The sequence below is a fragment of the Giraffa tippelskirchi genome, chromosome 3, assembly GCF_054371585.1.
Source record: "Giraffa tippelskirchi isolate mGirTip1 chromosome 3, T2T-mGirTip1v1.2.pri, whole genome shotgun sequence".
NCBI classification, from domain to species: domain Eukaryota; kingdom Metazoa; phylum Chordata; class Mammalia; order Artiodactyla; family Giraffidae; genus Giraffa; species Giraffa tippelskirchi.
In genome coordinates, this window is record NC_137277.1 from 67,796,938 (window position 1) to 67,817,243 (window position 20,306).

The 20,306-nt window shown below is 43.8% G+C and overlaps 2 protein-coding genes across 9 annotated transcripts in view; one reads left to right on the top strand and one right to left on the bottom strand.

Moving 5' to 3' along the window:
* The window catches only part of WDR33 (WD repeat domain 33), a 117,222-nt gene extending 110,145 nt beyond the window's left edge, over nucleotides 1-7,077 (top strand). For all 8 annotated transcript variants that reach the window (XR_014079826.1, XR_014079825.1, XM_081581113.1 and 5 more), the window contains 4 exons: nucleotides 3,269-3,432; nucleotides 3,541-3,633; nucleotides 4,419-4,634; nucleotides 6,430-7,077. Coding sequence is in view for 6 of the 8 variants with exons in the window: in XM_081581113.1 (XP_081437239.1) it covers nucleotides 3,269-3,432; nucleotides 3,541-3,633; nucleotides 4,419-4,634; nucleotides 6,430-6,659 (703 nt within the window). In the remaining 2 variants the exon portion in view is untranslated. The remainder of the gene's footprint in view (nucleotides 1-3,268; nucleotides 3,433-3,540; nucleotides 3,634-4,418; nucleotides 4,635-6,429) is intronic.
* Nucleotides 7,078-10,342: 3,265 nt separating this feature from the next.
* Nucleotides 10,343-19,251, bottom strand: SFT2D3 (SFT2 domain containing 3). Its single transcript, XM_081581122.1, has one exon. It carries the CDS (start codon nucleotides 13,870-13,872, stop codon nucleotides 13,231-13,233), a length of 642 nt encoding a protein of 213 aa, XP_081437248.1. The 5' UTR covers nucleotides 13,873-19,251; the 3' UTR covers nucleotides 10,343-13,230.
* Between the last annotated feature and the right edge of the window lie 1,055 nt (nucleotides 19,252-20,306).

Here is a 20,306-nt window from a genome sequence, read left to right on the forward strand (position 1 = left end):
TTAAGGTAAAGGTTGGTGATCTCCATTCTCACGGGTATGTTAGAAAAGAGTGGCTGATAAAACGTCCAGGGAGGGTGAAATGGAGGGGTCAAGGGAAGCAGCTCTCAGAGGAGAGTTTTTAATAAAAAGATTTAAGAGCTCACTAAATGATATCCAAGTATTCACTCTTTGAAGTGGCGTTTTATGTCTGCAGGAGCCCCATTTCCGGTGGCTTTGGCACCAGTGTAACTTTCATTGATGTCTTGAATCTCTGTGTCTGCGCAAAGTTTCAGATTTTACTCCATTTCCGTTTGTGTCATATTTCATCTGTCAGTGACAGACCCACACCTAGACACTTGTGCTGTTTACAGTTTGTACTCCTCTTCTGACATGCCAAACATGTCCTGCTCATGTTGTGCTTGCTTTTTCCTTTGCCAGGAATAGTCTCCTAGGTGTTTGTGGCTCACTGTACTTAGATCTTTCCTCCTGTCCCTTTACTCTGCTTTATGTTCCTTCGGAGCACTTAGCAGTCCTTGACATTAAGTGATATATTTATTTATGTATTACTTGTGTGTCCCAGAAGCATGACATATTCCTGAAGGGAGGTCCTCAAAACGTAGAGCAGTAGTGGTGACACCCTGTGGGTGCTCAGTAACTGTTGAATAAATGAATCTGTTACAGAGGGAGATGTATTTTAGAGGGGTCAGCTCCTTAAGAGATAAACTACTCAACTAACAAATATGGACTGAAGGGTTTCAACAACAGAAATTGATTTTTCTCACAGTCCTGGAGGCTAGAAGTCCCAAATCAAGGCCCAGCAGTGTAGGTTTCTGGTGAGATTTTTCTTCCTGGCTTGCAGACAGGCACCGTCTCCCCTTGTCCTTGCATGATGGAAGGAGACTGAGCAAGCTCTTTGTGGTATGTCTTCTTATTAGAGCATATATCCCATCATGGGCCCCCACCTGCAGAGCCTCATCTAACCTAAAGAGCTCTCAGAGGTCCATTTCCAAAGTCACTTTGGGGGACAGAACTTCAGCATATGAATTTTGTGGAGGGGACAAAAACATTTAGTCCGTAACAGGAACTATTTTCTAACTAGGGCAGATTAGATTCCCTCTGTCGTTTTGTAGTCAGGGCAGTTGTATAATGGATGCCTGGACAAGGGAAGAGTCCTGCCACGTGTGGGGACTCCTCCCTGAATGTGCCTCGGGGGAGTAGCGCCCTCTGCTGACACTCCTGCTCCACTTCTCTCCCCTTGTCAATTCCACCCTCACCTTAAGTGGTTAATTCCCAGCATCTGGAATTAATTAATTAATTAATTAATCCCAGCATTCCCTCCTTGGCTTGCAGGAACATGGCTCATTAAGTTACAAAACAGGTATTAAGAAGGTATCTAGATTGTTGGAATGGTGGAGTGAAAAAAGGAAAGCTCTTTTTACAGTAAAACAGCAAGTTACAGATGTAGACTGAGAAAATCACATTTTAAGCAACCAGTGTCATAATTAATTCAGGCAAGGATCATCAGCGGATGCAGAAAGCCATCAAGTAAAAGGATTGTGGAGAATCAGTATATTTTCACACTGCCCAGGTATCACTCCACAGATTACTTAATTGCAAAGGAGAAAAGGGACCTTTACAACAATGAAATTTGGTTGCCAAATCACTTTTACATGCTAAACAGTGAGACAGACTGGCATCACTGTGAAGGTATAAGAAATTTTACCAGAAACATTTTACCTGAATCTAATCATGGGAAAATCAGAAGAATTCAAATTGTGGAATGTTATGTAAAACCCCTGTATGTACCCTTCAAAAATGTCAAGGTCTATTCCAATAAAAATTAAAAAGTCAAGGTCACAAAAGATAAAAGACAAGATGGGGGACTGTTCTAGTAGAGTAGACCAAAGAGATGTAGACGACTAAATAACAGTGTATGATTGAAAACTATAAAAACAATGGTAGAGGACAGAGAAATTAAAATTGGATTGTGTATTAAATACTATTACATGTTATTTAGAATGATAGTAGTGTTGTTATGTAGGAGGAAGTCCTTATTCTTAGAAGAAATTACTGAAGGGTGAAGGGGTGAAGCATTATGTCACAGCTGGTTTTGAAAAGGCTTAGAAAGTGAATTAGTAAATAGATTGTGAAAAGACAAGGTTTGTGTGGCAGAATCTAAGAACTGATTAATGAATTGTGAAGAATGTATGGGCATTTGTTGCTCTATATGTTCATCTTTGCATTTGAAATTTTTCAAAATGTTGGCGTGTAAGATAAATGGAAACTCAGGAAAAAGCAGAAGGTCTGGTGGGCTCTTTAAGCCCTTGCCCTTCTCTGATCCTTTCTCCAGTTTCCATGGCCTCTCTTGGTTGCTCACGCACCTTTCCTACTGGCAGGCCCCTCTTTCTGCTTCCTCACAGGCTTCTGCTGCAGCTCTGGCACCCCTCATTAATGGTCCTGCTTCAATAGCACTCCTGGCCCACTTAGTTTCCCAGTTCCAGAATTCTTGAGAGGTGTGAAATGGTCCACTAGCCCAGGCATGAGATTGTCAGCTTGGCGGTGGTGAGCTACCCATAAACCAGATGCCTTCCTGTCCATCAGTCAGCTGTAGCCGGGGCCATTGGTGCAGTTTACGGCCCCTAGGCCTGCCCCTGAGTAGAGAGGTGGACCAGGGCAGATGGCAGAACAGATGCCCCCAAACAAGTCAAGTACAATGAGTAGGCATGATCTCTGATGATCTCTGTCCCCCCTACCCTTTTTTCTGATTATGTAAGTCATGTTTATATATAAAAATGTGAATGGTAAAATGAAAAATATTTGGGAGACAGTGGTAAAGAGCCTGCACTGAGTGTCAAGACTGGCTGAGTTCAAATCCCAACACTTAACCGTGTGTCCTTAAATAAGTGACTTAACTTCTCTGAGTCCTATGTAAATACACATGGGTAGAATAGAGTCACTTTCATAAGGTGCTTGTGAGGATAAAACAAATGAAATAATACACTGTAAAGCACTTGGCATGAGATAAGCACTTTAAAAATGCTCACTGTTATTATTCCTAAAAGCCTAAAAGAAAATTAAAATAACCCCACATTCTAGTACATTTCCCTTTTGCCCGTTTTTACCTGCCATATTATAAAATGGGTACTTTAAAAAATACATAATTTTGTTTTGTTTTTCTCCCATTCAACATTGTATCATATTTCCTCACATAATTAGGCTTCTTTGAAACATGAACTTGGAGCTACAAGGTATTCCATTAGATGGATATCCTGTTGTTTTTTCTTAACAGCTTCAGACGAGGAGCACCCCCAAGACATGAGGGCCGTGCTCCCCCCAGAGGAAGAGATGGCTTTCCTGGGCCCGAAGACTTTGGACCAGAGGAGAATTTTGATGCTTCTGACGAAACAGCCCGAGGAAGAGATCTCAGAGGTCGAGGTCGGGGTACCCCACGAGGTAAGCTGAGAACCATGGCTCTGGGAAGGAGAGGGACGAAGAGTTAGGTTGTTGTGAGCACACCTGGAATAGTCTGTGAGTGTGGTGTTGTTTTGTTTCATTGTGTAGGAGGAAGGAAGGGTTTGCTTCCCACTCCTGATGAGTTCCCTCGCTTTGAAGGAGGACGAAAACCAGACTCCTGGGATGGAAATAGAGAGCCAGGTAAGGCAGTAGAGCTGCTTGTGCCTTAGGGCTCCTCTGACCGACAGTTCTCAGAGTGTGGTCTGAGGACTCTCCCAGGGGTCCACTGGGTTCTCTCTTCAGCAACTCACCTCTCCCTGGGAGGCTGGGTTGTCTTCATATCTTCAACCCACAGTGTGAACGGAATGCAGGAGCAGGTGGGGGAATCCAGCTTTCTCCTGCTGAGCCAGATATTAAAGAGATTTGTCAGAATACCACTCTTCACTAAACAGTTTTGTTTTTGGAAAATATAGTTTAAGAGCGTGAAGACATTCTGAAACTAAAAATTTTGAGAACCACTTTTCTGGACCATACCAACTCCTCTTATTTTAAGGGGTATGTTGATTTCTAATCTTGACCTTTCTGTGTACTCATGATGTCACTGGCCTACGGTGGGTATTTAGGAAATGTTTCTTGCATGAATGAATATTTGTTTTCCAGTTGCTGCTTAACAGTGTAATTTCTGTCTTCTTTTGGTCACATTGTACTTTAATATGGGGTTCCTCGGTGGCTCAGCGGTAAAGAATCCACCTGCAATGCAGGCGATCTGGGTCGATCCCTGGGTCGGGCAGATTCCCTGGAGAAGGTTTTGGCTACCCACTCCAGTATTCTTACCTGGGGAATCCCATGGACAGAGGAGCCTGGCAGGCTACAGTCCATGGGGTCACAAAGAGCTGGACATGACTGAGCAGCTGAGCATGCATGAATATACTTAAATATGAGATTGTCAGATTCCTAGCCTTGTGGATCTGTGCTTCCTATTTTAGGGCCAGGACATGAACATTTCCGTGATGCTCCCCGACCTGATCATCCCCCTCACGATGGTCATTCCCCAGCTAGCAGAGAACGGTCCTCTTCTCTCCAAGGCATGGACATGGCATCTCTACCACCTCGGAAGCGCCCCTGGCATGATGGGCCGGGAACCTCTGAGCACAGAGAAATGGATGCCCCAGGAGGTCCTTCTGAGGATCGAGGAGGCAAAGGTAAGTGAGGCTGGTGATTATAGCTTGGGAGCTGTGGGTGCTACAGCCCTGCCAAGAAGGCTTCATGGTTACTAGAAGCCCCATCCCAGTGTATGCCTGTTCTGTCTGTCCCTACTGGGGCACCCCCCACTGGGGTACTAGGGGTTTTTTACCCTCCAGGGCTTAGACTGCAAAGGTACGTGTTCCCAACTGTGGCACAGCCAGTGGGTGACTGCAAGCTCAGTCTCTGCACAGGTCTCCTCCACTTGCTTCCAGGAGTGCCTGGTTTGTTCACGTTTTCCACTCCGGCCCTTTTTCAAATGTCCCAGCACTTTCTCTGCTGATCTGTGAGACTCTTGCTCTGATTGGCAGATGTGTGCTGGTAATGGCTGCTCTGAGCCCTTGAGGCCGTTCTCTGGCAGGGAGGATTGTCTTCTCTCCCGTTCTGTGCTGTTTTTTTTAGTTTGGACCCAGAAGGAGCTCTGCTTGTGGCCAGAGTCACAAAGACTTTGAGGAATATGGTCTGGAAGTGGTTTTCTTTTCAGGGGGCAGTGGATTATTTCTGCAACTTGAAACTCTGGATCTTTATTTTATAGAGGCAGCACTGACTTTTAGCCAGGAGTGGTAGTTATTGAATGCTAACTACAGCTGTGGTCTCAGGTTAGGCTGGGCTAATAGACATGGAGTGTATCTTGGAGGCTGCTGGGAAAAGTGCCCATGCGCCCCAACCTGTGCTCCACTCCCCAGTTCACCTGCCTCCTGTTTAATCCCTTCTTTACAAAGTTCTGCCCTTTGTTCTTGGTAGTTTGGTTCTTGTAAGTGCAGAGCTCTCAAAAGTAACTTTGTGTCACCAGTCCCCACCCACATACACAGTTTGTTGCTGGCTGGGGTGGGCACTCAGGACACACTTTGTAGGTCCCAGGCTGAGGCCACATGGCTAGTGTGGAAGTGATATCCTAACTGACAGCTTCTCTGTCAGGGTACCATGAGGGGGCGTAGGCTGAGCTTTGTATGAAAAGAAGCCAGAATTCCTTTGGCTGTCTTTCCTCACCTCGTCTTAGCTGGGTTCAGATTCCATTCAGAAATGTAAGACAAAGCTGGCAATAGCTTTCTGATAGTGCATGACAGGAGATGTGACCAGACGCCATCATCTCAAGAAAAAAATTTAAAAATCAGAATTTTAATGGTACCTAGAGGTCTGTGTGTCTAACCCTGGAACAACTAAAACTATCCCTGGGAGAAGCACTAAAAGCTAGTGTTTTTCATTTTGTATTTTTGTTTTTTAGGGAATATTTTATCTAGTTGTTTAACAAGAAATCAAAAGTTCCATAAAGTTGTAGGATAATCATAGTAAATACTTATTCTGTAGAGCACTTGTAATTAACATCATCAGCAGTTTGTATTTCTTACTTGCTTCTAATATTAAGTCAGTGCTTTTCAAACCTTCCCCCAGAACAGCCGTGGTGGCATAGAAAGGTGAGGATACACTTCTCATCGACTGTAGGCGCAGTCCAGCACGGTCTGTGGCCTGCAGAAGGGGTTCTGTGTCTTGTCTCTCGGCTCCGTCACAGCCTTGGGGAGCACTGTGTCTAGCTGATGCTGAGAGGCACCACCACGAGTCGGGACAGGAATGAGAAAAGGAGACCTGGAGGCACATCTTCTACTGCTCTGAGTACCAGGTTAATGTTCTCAGAGCTCTGTTTAAAAAACAAACAAAACCAGAAATGTTCCACTGTCTGTCATAGAGTAAATGTTTGTACCAGGAGTTATTGTTAAAAAGTTAAAAGTCACATGTAAAACCACTGTTTCATTTCAGGCCGAGGGGGCCCAGGACCTTCTCAGAGAGTGCCTAAATCCGGACGTTCCAGCTCCTTGGATGGAGACCACCATGATGGATACCACAGAGATGAACCTTTTGGGGGCCCTCCAGGCAGTGGTACCCCTTCTAGAGGGGGCCGGAGTGGCAGTAACTGGGGTAGAGGGAGTAACATGAACTCTGGCCCACCAAGGCGAGGAGCTTCGAGGGGGGGTGGGAGGGGTCGGTAGAAGTTGGGGCTCAAAACTGCTAGGCCCCTCTGGACAGTATTTAAGAACTTCTTGTGGACTTTCTAAGAGAAAGAAAAGGAAGCCTGCACCATGTAGCCCTGAACTCTTTCTGGGGCAGCTGAATCCCAGGAGCCCCTAATGAGCTCTTCAAGACAAAGAGACTGCTGCTGGCTACCCAGAGTAGCTGGCCTTGTTTTGTCCTGTCCACCCTCACTGCCCCAAATCCCACATGAGTTTGTGAAGATAAAAGCTGGAATTTTTTTTTTTTTTTAAGTGTCACGAGACATGGAGCACCTCCACAAATTTAAGTTCATGTCCAATGGAAAATTTGTTTCTATATGTACAGTTGTCAGAGAAAAAACATTAAGTTGTTTTTGTATGAATACAGAATGTGATTTACGCAAGAATTAACAGAAAACAACAAGTTGTCAAGTGCTTGCCTTAAGGAAACCTTTAGTTTCCATTGCATCCGGTCTGCTGAGGGGTGTACAACTGCTGCTTCCATTTGTGAACATCCTTGATGGGAATCTCTAAGTCATCTAAATTAACTCGTCTGTGAATTTTGTTTTTAAACAAATTCTTATCTAGCCATTCTGTCACACTTACTTTTGTAGCATAGTGAAAAATACTTCAAAACTATAATGTGGTTTGAAGTTAGATTCAAAGCCTTATTAATTAGGCCTGCAAATGGAAAATTATATACCGAAGGAAAAAAAAAATCTGGATGTCCAAGCAGAGGTCTCCCTTGGCTGCATCTCCTAGTAATTACACCTTAGACTTGAGTTGCTTTTTTCTGATGAGAGGAAATTAACATAAGCTGGAAATCATCTACACATACCTTTTGAATACTGTAAATCATTTCACAAATGGTTTTAAGTTGAAAAGGAATGGATCAAAATCTTTCTTAAAACAGTTCTGCAAAATTTAAATAATGTCTTCCTCTTCCACACTAGCTATGTGGAAACACCTGGGTTTAAGGCGGAGGATTGTTCAATTAAAAGTAAGCCAGGAAGGTCTCATCCACAACAGATTCTTTTAGTTTTAAATGAATGGAACATTTAGCCCACTTTGAATTGGAAACCAAAAGTTCAGTTTGAGATAACCCCAGGATACTTTCTATATTGACCCCTTACTTTGTTTTTATAAAAAGGCTTCTTTATTCTTCAGAGGACATCCTGTGGTCACCCTCACTACTTTGACAACTTCAGTTGGGCATTGGAGACAGGTTTATTTGACAAATTTAGTGGTGCTAGAAAGTGTCAGTAGTTGCTTAGGAAAGGGATATTGACATAGTTGAAGTATAGGAAAAGAAAGTGAAGTCCTCAGTTGTATAGTATGACTCTTTGCGACCCCATGGACTGTAGCCTACAAGGCTCCTCCGCCCATGGGATTTTCCAGGCAAGAATACCGGAGTGGGTTGCCATTTCCTTCTCCAGGAGATCTTCCCCACCTAGGAATCGAACCCGGGTCTCCCGCACTGTAGACAGACGCTTTACCGTCTGAGCCACCAGCGAAGTCCAAATTAAAGTAAGGTTAAGTGAAAGTGAAGTCGCTCAGTCGTGTCCAATAAAAACTCCTAATTGGTTCTCCATTAATTTAAAAAATGGTAAAAAGCTAAGTTACTTCTGCAGATAAAATGTTCACCACACATACGCTGCTTTTTTTAGGGTGTTAGAGAGGGAGAAGGCAATGGCACTCCAGTACTCTTGCCTGGAAGATCCCATGGACGGAGGAGCCTGGTAGGCTGCAGTCCATAGGTTCGCTTGGAGTCGTGGAGTCGGGCATGACTGAGCGACTTCACTTTCACTTTTCACTTTCATGCACTGGAGAAGGAAATGGCAACCCACTCTGGTATTCTTGCCTGGAGAATCCCATGGACGGGGGAGCCTGGTGGGCTGCCTTCTGTGGGGTCGCGCGGAGTCAGACACTGAAGCAATTTAGCAGCAGCAGCAGCAGAACCTAGAGGCTTCAAGAGATTTTCTCTTTACTTTGCAATTTAAAACATCCTATTTATCAGCACCTTGCTCTAAAACACCTTTAGGAGGCTCAAGATTGCTTTAGGTTTGTGGATATTCTTTATTTGCCCTCTACTGGTATAGCTTAAAAAGAAGTTGTAATCAAATTCTAAGAGGATAAAAAGGGATCCAGAGAGCAGAACCATAATAGACAGTTTGTTGTTGTTCAGTTGCTAAGTTGTGTCTGACTCTTTATGATCCTATGGACTGTAGCATATCAGGCTCCTCTGTCCTCCACTATCTCCCGGAATTTGCTCAAATTCATGCCCATTGTGTCGATGATGCCATCCAACTATCTCATCCTCTGTCTCCCCCTTCTCCTCCTGCCCTCAGTCTTTCCCCGAATCAGGGTCTTTTGCAGTGCGTTGGCTCTTCATATCGCACAGCCAAAGTATTGGAGCTTCAGCATTAGTTTTTCCAATGAATATTCAGGGTTGATATCCTTTAGGATTGACTGGTTTCATCTTTCAGTCCAAGGGACTCTCAAGAATCTTCTCCAGCACCACAACTCAAAAGCATCAATTCTCTAGCACTCAACTTTCTTTATGGTTCACCTCTCACATCCAGACATGACTACTGGAAAAACTATAGCTTTGACTATACAGACCTTTGTCAGAAAAGTGATGTCTGCTTTTTAATATACTGTCTAGGTTTGTCACAGCCTTCCTTCCAAGGAGCAAGTGTCTTTTTGGAGCCTAAGAAAATAAAATCTGTCACTGTTTCCAGTTTTCCCCCATCTATTTGCCATGAAGGGATGGGACAGATGCCATGATGTTAGTTTTTTGAATGTTGAGTTTTAAGCCAGGTTTTTCACCCACATCAGGAGGCTCTTTAGCTCCTCTTCACTTTCTGCTATTGGAGTGGTATCATCTGCGTATCTGCTGCTAAGTCGCTTCAGTTGTGTCCAACTCTGTGCGACCCCATAGACCGCAGACCACCAGGCTCCTCCGTCCCTGGAATTCTCCAGGCAAGAATACTGGAGTGGGTTGCCATTTCCTTCTCCAATGCATGAAAGGGAAAAGTGAAAGTGAAGTCGCTCAGTCGTGTCCGACTCTTCGCAACCCCATGGACTGTTGCTCACCAGGCTCCTCCGTCCCTGGGATTCTCCAGGCAAGAGTACTGGAGTGGGTTGCCATTGCCTTCTCCAGGCTGCATATCTAAGGTTGTTGATATTTCTTCTGGCAATTTTGATTCCAACCTGTGATTCAACCAGTCTGACATTTCACATGATGCTACTCTGCATCTAAGTTAAATAATCAGGGTAACAGTATACAGCCTTAATGAACTCCTTTCTCAATTTTGAATCAGTCCGTTGTTCCATGTCCAGTTCTAACTGTTGCATACAGGTTTCTCAGGAGACAGGTAAGGTGGTCTGGTAGTCCCATCTCTTTAAGAATTTTCCAGTTTGTTGTGATCCTCACAGTAAAAGCTTTAGCGCAGTCCATGAAGCAGAAATATATATTTTTCTGGAATTCCCTTGCTTTTTTTAGGATCCAATGGATGTTGGCAATTTGATCTCTGGTTCCTCTGCCTTTTCTAGAGATTAGGCCCCCCCCCCTTTTTTTTTCTGAGACTCATGTGGTAAGAACTTTATCATAAGATTTTAAGGCTTTAACTTCAAAAACACTACCTCAGTAAGCAGATAACCAGGTCGCATTTTGAGAATGATTTAGAGAAAACTGAAAACTCTATTTATTACTTAATGTATATATCTGCATTTTAAATCACTGTCAAAATACATACAATATATTGTGCTTTGAATTTTATAAAAACAGATTTCCCAACAGTGAAAAATAGCATCAATATAAAAATGGGCTGAACGTGGTAAAATCTTCAGCCTAAAATTTAGAACTAAAATACAGATTTAACTAGGGGGTAGAAAAAGCAGCCAATGGTAGGTTTTCCAGTCAAAAAAATAAATCATTCCCCCAAAACAGTGGATTTGCTTTTACAAACACCCAGTAGTTTGTGCCTCTTGAGGTAGGTGACCCTGTTAACTGATAGGCGGGGAAAGCAGCCTTCTTTCAAAATAAGGGGGATGGGAGTAACTCTACTTCAGCATCCACCTCTTGGAGCAGGGCTTAGGACACTGATCAAGACCTATAAATGTAAATTTTGAGGCTGGAGCAAGAGACAAAACTCTCTTGCCTGACAACCTGTTTAAGCAACACTGATCCAGTCCCAGGAAACAATTACATTCAAGTCGTTCTCAACCTTAGAGGAAAAAGGAATCATCTGGGAGGCTTAAAAAAAAAATACTGATGCCAATCTCCCCCCCACCCCGCCCAGAGATTCTAACTGAACTGAGATTTGACTCAAGTAACTCTCATGTGAACTAACCACTGGCATAGAATTAAAACTTTTAAAATACAGTTTCAGTTCAGTTCAGTCACTCAGTCGTGTCCGACTCTTTGCGACCCCATGAATTGCAGCACGCCAGGCCTCTCTGTCCATCACCAACTCCCAGAGTCTACCCAAACCCATGTCCATTGAGTCAGTGATGCCATCCAACCATCTCATCCTCTGTCATCCCCTTCTCCTCCCGCCCCCAATCCTACCCAGCATTAGGGTCTTTTCCAACGAGTCAACTCTTCGCATGAGGTGGCCAAAGTATTGGGAGTTTCAGCTTCAACATCAGTCCTTCCAATGAACACCCAGGATTGATCTCCTTTAGGATGGATTGATTGGATCTCTTTGCAGTCCAAGGGACTCTCAAGAGTCTTCTCCAACACCACAGTTCAAAAGCATCAATTCTGTGGCGCTCAGCTTTCTTCACCGTCCAACTCTCACATCCATACATGACCACTGGAAAAACCATAGCCTTGACTAGATGGACTTTTGTTGGCAGCATAATGTCTCTGCTTTTAAACATGCTATCTAGGTTGGCCATAACCTTCCTTCCAAGGAGTAAGCGTCTTTTAATTTCATGGCTGCAATCACCATCAGCAGTGATTTTGGAGCCCAAAAAAATAAAGTCTGACACTGTTTTCACTGTTTCCCCATCTATTTGCCATGAAGTGATGGGACCAGATGCCATGATCTTAGTTGTCTGAACGTTGAGCTTTAAGCCAACTTTTTCACTCTCCTCTTTCACTTTCATCAAGAGGCTCTTTAGTTCTTCTTCACTTTCTGCCATGAGGGTGGTGTCATCTGCATATCTGAGGTTATTGATATTTCTCCCTGCAATCTTGATTCCAGCTTGTGTTTTTTCCAGCCCAGCGTTTCTCATGATGTACTCTGCATATAAGTTAAATAAGCAGGGTGACAATATACAGCCTTGACGTACTCCTTTTCCTATTTAGAACCAGTCTGTTGTTCCATGTCCAGTTCTAACTGTTGCTTCCTGATCTGCATACAGGTTTCTCAAGAGACAGGTCAGATGGTCTGGTATTCCCATCTCTTTCAGAATTTTCCACGGTTTACTGTGATCCACACAGTCAAAGGCTTTGGCATAGTCATACAGTTTACTTCCTAGTTAATATGTAGCTAGTGACAAAACATTGTCTTATTTATGGACTTAACCAGAATATTGAGCCCATTCTTTCTTGCAATAAATTAAGGTAAGTCCTAGACAAAGGTGCTAAATCTAAAAATGAAGAAAATTTGGCAATTAGATATGAAAAGCACCTTACATTGCATTAAGATCAGAATATAAAGTGTAAACTATGGTTAAAAACTACATCATAAAATTAGGAATGAAAAACTAGACCTTGTAGAAATCCATGAATAGGATAATCCAATAGGATAACTGGATGTGGAATTATCTTGCTGTCTCTCAGGCGTTTTCTTAGCTGAGTTCTGTCCATGGACCTCTGAGCATTTACGTGTACCTTACTGGATACCATGCTTCTTGGTCCATGGTTTCCTTATGTAATGCAGAACCAACTGTCCTTTAATTTTATAAGACATCATGTTAACAATTTCACTAAAATAAGAAAAAACTGAGATAAACCGTATTAACCAAAGCACTTGAAAAAATTCCAGTGGCTAAAGTCAGCATTTAATCTGGTAACTCCTATGGATACACTCACGTTGAAGAATAAGGGAAAAAACTTTCGAGAGTGAAAGAAAGCAAGTTTACTGGAACTAAGCTACTGCGATCTACCACTGGGTTTTTTTTTAGGTGACAAAACGTGAAAGAGAAATCCGGGAAAATAAGGGCAGTCAATTAAAATGGAAAAGCTATTTTCTCTTTTTTTACTGAGTGTAATCTAAAACCACGGTTAACGCAAAAGCAATTTATCACTAATGTTTCATAGCGTTATCACCAATTCAAAACAAAATCTGGTTTTCACAGCACTTGCTGCCGAGTGTAGCACAACATGCTGAAATCGAGGAGCTTCCCAAACTGCTCGTGTCTCAGTTTACAGTTCGCTAGCACAGTAAAGGAGGCAGCTTCTACCCCGTGCGGTCTGGGAACGGGCGGGCGCAGTCCTTGGTTTCGCTGGCGCTTGGCCTAGAGCCGGTTCCCCGTGTCCTCGCGATGGCGCATCCTGGGGAAGGGCTCCGTGTGATGTCCCGGGGCCGGATTCTGCGTCCTTCCGACAGCGCGGGTCTCAAACGGGGAGCGCCTTGGCGAGGGCGGCGCCCGAGCCCAAGCGCCCGAGCGTGATGCGCAGAGCGGTGCCCGCGCCCCGGGGAAGCACGCCCAGCAGCGCAGCCAGCAGCGCGGCCACTTGTGCGCAGGCGCCCAGCGCTGTGAGCAACGTGCTCCGCAGACAGAGCGCCGCGTACAGCGTCGCGCCTAGCGCCACCACGTAGAGCAACGCGGGCCGGGAGGGCGCCTCCTCGCCGCGCAGCAGGCGTCCGCACGCGCCGCCGCCTCGTAGGAGTGTGCCTCCCGCTAGCGCCAGCGCCGAGCCCAGTGACCACAGCAGCGCGAACTTGCGGGCGCGCAGCAGCAGCACAGGCGCGTAGAGTGCGGCCAGACCGAAGCAGAGCGCAGCCAGCAGCAGGCACACGCCACTCGCCGCCAGCCGCTGAGTGCGCGTCACGCTGGGCAGGCACGTCTGTCCCGCCGCCGGCTCCGCGGGGCTCTGTGTCCACGTCCAGCGTAGGCCCGCGCGGCTCAACCACGCCCCGGCCCCCGCCGCTAGCTCCTTCGCTTCTCCTGCGGCGAGCAGTGGCTCCGCGGCCGCAGGGCCGCTCGCTTTCCCCTGCGCCAGATATTCCTGCAGCTGGCGGTTGAGGTCCGCCATGTTGGAGGGAGGCTCCTGCGAAGGTGGGGGGTGGGCTGCCGCCCACTTCCGGCTCTAGTCAGTCGGCTTTGGAAACTGCTTGGACCTCGGGCGGCTGTTAGTCCGCCGGGACGGAAGGGGCGGGGTTTGTGGTTCCACCGTCTTCGTGGTCTCGACTGGCACTCGCGCTGGGACCGCAGCTGATCACTGCGTGTGGCTTCCGCACACCTTTCTTCGGTGTCCGCTGTAGGCGCTGACAGGGCTTGGGTGAATTATAACAGCATTAGAAGTTAGTTGAGGGGCGTGAGCTCGTGTGGCTATAAATGAAAGAAACTTACGTGTCTTGACTTGATGGGTATCAGTATCGTGATTCTGTGCTGTAGTTTTCCAATATTTGGCCATTGGGGGAAAATGGGGAAAGGATATACGGTCTTAAAACTATGCTAATCTATAATTTAATTTTTAATTTAATTTTTTAAGAAGCTCACGCTTTATGTCATAAGTGGTTTCTTTGGGAAAGCTACAGAGCTGAAGCAGAGTTAACCGCCCACTCCCACTGATGTACTTCTCTTCTCACCCGTTTCAGCATAGGTCTGGCAATATAATTGTTTCAAGCACCAGGTCATGTATTTATATTTTTGGCCCACATCGTCATGCTTCTGATACACCTCTGGGTACAGGTTTCCTGACCCATCAGATAATTCTGAAGCGCTTGTTCACGGTCCGGTTAATTTCTGATCTGTTCTGAGGTGGCTCCCACAGCCCTGCTCTTTTTTCAGAACCTCCTTGAAGTTCCTTGGCTTGCTATTTGGTCACCGCCATCTGGGTGTCTACAAGGACTTCTGGTTTCGCTGCTCTCTCTGGTTTCTGCTTGGCTAATTCCTGTTCTCAAACATTCAGAGTAAGCTGCACCTCTTGTTGTTTACATCTCTCACTTGGGTGCACTTTCTCTGAGTTCTCGTCTGTCCCAGTTGTGAAAGTTTTTTTGTTCAAGGCAGTGCCAGCAGCTTGAGGACAAGTTCTCTTTCATCTCCCTTTTCTTCGGACCTGGAAGGCTGCAGCAAAGGCACTCAAATGGATGTTGACCTGATTGACACAGCTGTCAATTTGAGTGCAGTAAAGGTGCTTGAAAGCCTTTGTAGATGTAGAAGCCTTCGGTTGGAAAACCTATTTTTTAAATGTCTATTGTGAAATTAAATATGATGGCATGGAAGTCTTTTTGTGATGTAAAGTGCAACACAGTTAAGTGCTACAGCACTGTATTCTTGTATAGGTCTTTGATTTAGTTGCCTCAGAAGGACTGGGGATGGGAGGCAGGCTGAGCGCTGTAGGCTGTTTCTTCTGTCGCTGACTTTGGAGGCACTGCTGGAGAGTGAGGGCATTTTCCTGGGTCTGTTTCTTTTGTCTGTACTAACTCCCCTCACCCCCTGGGTACTGGCTTCCCCTGCACAGCTCCAGCTGATGACTGGTGACCCTCCTTTGTCCTTTATGACAAGATAAATATTCATGATTTCCCGCTGTTGTCATGTCTGACTTTTCAGTTTTCCTGTTACCTGTGTAACCAGTTTTCCCCTAGTAAATTATTACCTTTAATACTCTGTTTTCCTGGTTGGATCTTGACTGTTGTTACTGAACAACCAAACTTGGTTCCACTTGCCCAATGTGCAGCAAAGCCAATCTGCTGACCCTGGATTGTGGTGGAGGAAAGTATTGTGTTTATTGCAGGGTGCCAAGCGCCTTGCTCACATGACCCGAACTCCCCAATGGCTTTCAGGGACAAGTTTCTGAAACTGTGAGGTAGAGGGTCACAGGGTGCATGGTCAACTCATGCAGTTATCTGATTGGTTGATGATGAGGTAACTGGGTGATATGGGAATCTCAATTGCCAACTTAAAAAAAGTACACAATGTGAGAGTTGTGAATGAAGTTTTATTTGGGGCAAAATGTGAGGACTATAGCCTGGAAGACTATCTCAGGTAGCCCTGAGAAACTCTTCCGAAGAGGTAGGGTGAAGGTCAGTATGTATGTGATTTTGCTGAAGGGTAAATATGGAATCAAGCACATATTTTTTTTTGCAAAACGTTTCTGCTAGTCATGAGCAGTTGTTACTATTTGAGTGCTTTTCTAGATATGAGAAGACACAAGAATTGGGCTCATAAAATTGGCTCCTGAAAATATCTACCTGAAGACCTGTTGTGCTAGTTTTTCCCAGAGCATAACCTGCCTCATTTCTGCTCTCCACCCTGAACTTCTTTCAGGGAGTGTTGGAAATCAGCAGCTGCAGCAGCACCTGCTTTAATCCTTGTAGAGGTAGATGGCAATTGCTCATGGCAGGTGCCCGTTTGTAGTTGACAGGGCCCCTCATGGTAATAAATTTGACCATGCTTTGAGAGGCATTTTATGACCATTTTCTCCACTGGTGCTAGGAAGGCTCATTCCTAGGTCTGGCAGAGATTTTGCTGAAAGGTCATTCAACATGCTATTACTGGACTAGGTCTTATAAACAATAGCTAAAGGTAATGCTGTACCATCTGTCTGGCCAGTCTGTTATAGTCCAGGAAAAAATTCCCTCTTGTAGCATCTTCCTCTATCAAGAATCACACTATTACAATAATTGATCTCATATAGAACCATATATTTGATCAGTTGCTTCAAGTTGCCTAGTCATCATCATATTTGTTGGAAGCTCAGTCACACATTTGGTAATATAAGGAACAATAATCTTGTCAAACAGGCAAAATACAAATAATATAGCTAATACATTAGTAAGAGTTATAAGTAAATATTTAAGCCAAGAACTTCCCATGCCAAGTCAGTTTTTGAAGAGATCATCAAGACTAGGAAGTGGGTCACTTAAGGCAGAAATGTAATTTCTTATATGATTCATTAAATGTGTTAGAGGATTCATCAGATACAGGATTCAGTTTGAGTTATGGCACAAGTGCCTCCCTGAGCTGCTGAAGGATGTCAAGTGTCATGTGGTTTTCTAGCACCCACTTTTCTCATCATACAGACATCAGAATTCGGTAGGCTAATAGCCTGGTTCAGTTCATTTCAGTTTGGTCACTCAGTTGTGTCCGACTCTTTGCGACCCCATGGACTGCAGCCTACTAGGCTCCTCCGTCCATGGGATTTTCCAGGCAAGAGTACTGGAGTGGGTTGCCATTGCCTTCTCCGGGAAGGCCATGGGCTAGTATCACAAATCCAATTAGGTACAACCCAGTGAATCCCTGGTCATCCGACCCATTTGGTTCCATACCAGTCACTATCTCTAAGGGCAATAATATGTAGGCATTGTTCATAAGGCACCCCCAAATTTCCTAACGTTACTAGGATGATCATCCTTGGTCCAATTTAATTGTTCCCACTAGAGAGGGACTTTTAAACTAAACTACCATAGGCATAGTGTTAACTACAAAAATCAATCCCATAGTTGTGGGAGGTTTCCTTCTAATAAATGGAAAATTACAACTTTTAATTGAAACTTAGCTTGTTGTTCTGATTGAGCTTGAGTGACCCTAAAAGAAAATTCATATATATGGCCAGGGTCAGAGCAGGTATTAACTGGCCGGGTGAGAGGATCCCATCTAGTAATGTCAAGAGTAGCCTGAGCAGGACTGAGCTTACTTTCTTCTAAAATCAGTTTCCTAAGGGCTGGCCAGTCAGAGCCTTGGAGGTGAGAGAAATCTACCAAGGTAACCAAGAAGTACTAGACACAGGTAATTGGCCACAAACCCAACAATTGGACTGATTTTGAAAACTAGCATAGGATCATGCCTATGATGGAAAAACATTTGTATGTAAAGGTTCAAGAAGTTAAGAAAACATAAAATGATTATATGAATCGGGTCCAGTATCTTGGGTAAGCTATCTACTGATGTCATCTTCTTGACATGGTGTGAGTGTAGTTTCTCCTCTGTTTGAATATTGTTTTAAAGTGAGCTTGAGGTCAGCAGTCCTCTCTATAGACCAGTCCAATGTGGAGGCCCTTTTTAAGTGAAAAATATGAATCCAAGAGTCAGTTCCCTTTAGTTTTGCTGCACATGAGCTAGTTAAGAATACCTGATAAAAACCTTCCCACCTGGCTTGTAGTGAGTCCTTTAAATGATATATTTGCCAATATATATAATCCCCTGGATGCAGGGGCATCATCTGATCTTCATCCAAAGGTAGATTACTGAGATAAGCTTTAGAAACAAACTTAGAGTGTCCTTTTAATAATTCAGTTTAACTTTATATCAATATAACTTAACAGCAAGGAACTATCTGGGAGGTGAGTCTAGTAAGTACACATCCCCATTAACAAAATTGGGATTTAATATTCATTGAAACATACTCTCTCTCTAAAATTACCCTCATTTTTACCAAGTATAACCAAATTAAGGCTAGTTTGCCAAATAAGTCTAGTCTCAGTAAACTTGGCCTGATTTATATAGGTATGCTTGATCATATAAACATTTTGATTGCTGAAACTTTTATAAGGACTCTCGGACTGAACTTTTTAAAAGACGTCTTAGGGAAAGTCACACCAAGGGCTTGTCACAGATTTCGCCTACCAGATTTGGGTGAATTCCTCCCTTTTCAAGGACCCCAAAATACCTTGAGGTTTCTGTTAACTGTTCATGAGGTAGCTTTCCTAACTTACTTGATAAAGCTGCTGGGAGCCTAAGAGTTGCTAATCTCTGGAGGGATCAGATAGAGAAGTTAAATGTTTCAGTTCTTGCAAAGGTATGATTTACCAAATTACTGTAAGTCATAATTAAAGTGGAAGGTTTTCATTACACTTGGAAAACACAGATTCCAGCCTGTAATTTTTCAGATAGAAACCATAAAAATTACAGCCCTATTCACCAATTCACTCAGTGCTTTTGTTAACTTTTATGAAACCATCAGAGTTTTCACTGAAACTCTTTAATTTCTTATGAAGTTCAGCATTATGATCTGAAAGTCAGAAGCTTTTATTTATCCAAAAGTCCTCTCTATAAATGTTCTTGAGGAGGAAGCATTTTTGCAGAGGCAACAGAATAAAACCATAACTGTCTATGACAGAAGATTTAAGACATGTTTAAAATCTGATTACAATGCAGTCCAATTGACTAAATTGGTTACTGTTGTAACATACACCACTTAAAGATAGCAACTAAATTTATAACTATTTTATAGGACATCAGAATTTTAGGAATTATATATAATTTCTAGAATACCTATATTAATATTCACCATACACTATAAGAAGATTTATTAAGCATTTGACAATGCTTCCTAATAAATTTAACATACTAAATGAAACTGTTTAATATATCTCTTTGGGATGTTTTAGGGGACCTTTGAAGCATCCCAAAGTTAGCTAGAGATCAAAGGACTTCATTTAACTTTGATTTAGAAAGTTTTGTCAAAAAAATAAAACTATATCAAAAGGGTTTAGAACACTCAGTCAGATAGGATCATAGTTCACTGTGAAACAATAGTTATTCAATTAGCCAAAGTATTAATAACAATAAAAGACTTCAAAGGCAAATACAGAACAAATCACTTAAAAGGTAAAGAAACTTAAAATCTATTATCCAAGGCAGTTCAACATCTTAAGAAAACTTGTCCTCTTAACGAGAGAAAAGCTAAGCCAAATTCAAGTATAGCACCCACTTTTAAAATTTATTTACTCAAATGAATTTACACCTTAGTCCTGACCGTACACAGAACTCTGCGTGGGGTCCACATTCCACAAAGCTTTTTTATCACTTTCTGTATCTATCACTGTATTTTTCCACTCAGAAACAGCCAGCTCTAAGTCAGACCTACTTTTTCCTTAATAAAATGCAATTTCATTCCTCATGCCTTCTTGACTGAAAATATACATCCTACTTGGCTATGCTATGCTATGCTAAGTCGCTTCAGTCGTGTCCGACTCTGTGCGACCCCATAGACGGCAGCCCACCAGGCTCTGCCGTCCCTGGGATTCTCCAGGCAAGAATACTGGAGGTGGGTTGCCATTTCCTTCTCCAGTGCATGAAAGGGAAAAGTGAAAGTTAAGTCGCTCAGTCATGTCTGACTCTTAGCGACCCCGTGGACTGTAGCCTACCAGGCTCCTCCGTCCATGGGATTTTCCAGGCAAGAGTACTGGAGTGGGGTGCCATTGCCTTCTCCGTCCTACTTGGCTACTGTATACAAAAATATTTTTTCTATTAGCTTTCAGTTCAGTTCAGTCGCTCAGTCGTGTTCAACTGTTTGTGACCCCAAGAATCGCAGTCTGCCAGGCCTCCCTGTCCATCACCAACTCCCGGAGTTTACCCAAACTCATATTCATCGAGTCGGTAATGCCATCCAGCCATCTCATCCTCTGTCATCCCCTTCTCCTCCTGCCCCCAATCCCTCCCAGCATCAGGGGCTTTTCCAATGAGTCAACTCTTCGCAAGAGGTGGCCAAAGTATTGAAGTTTCAGCTTCAACATCAATCCT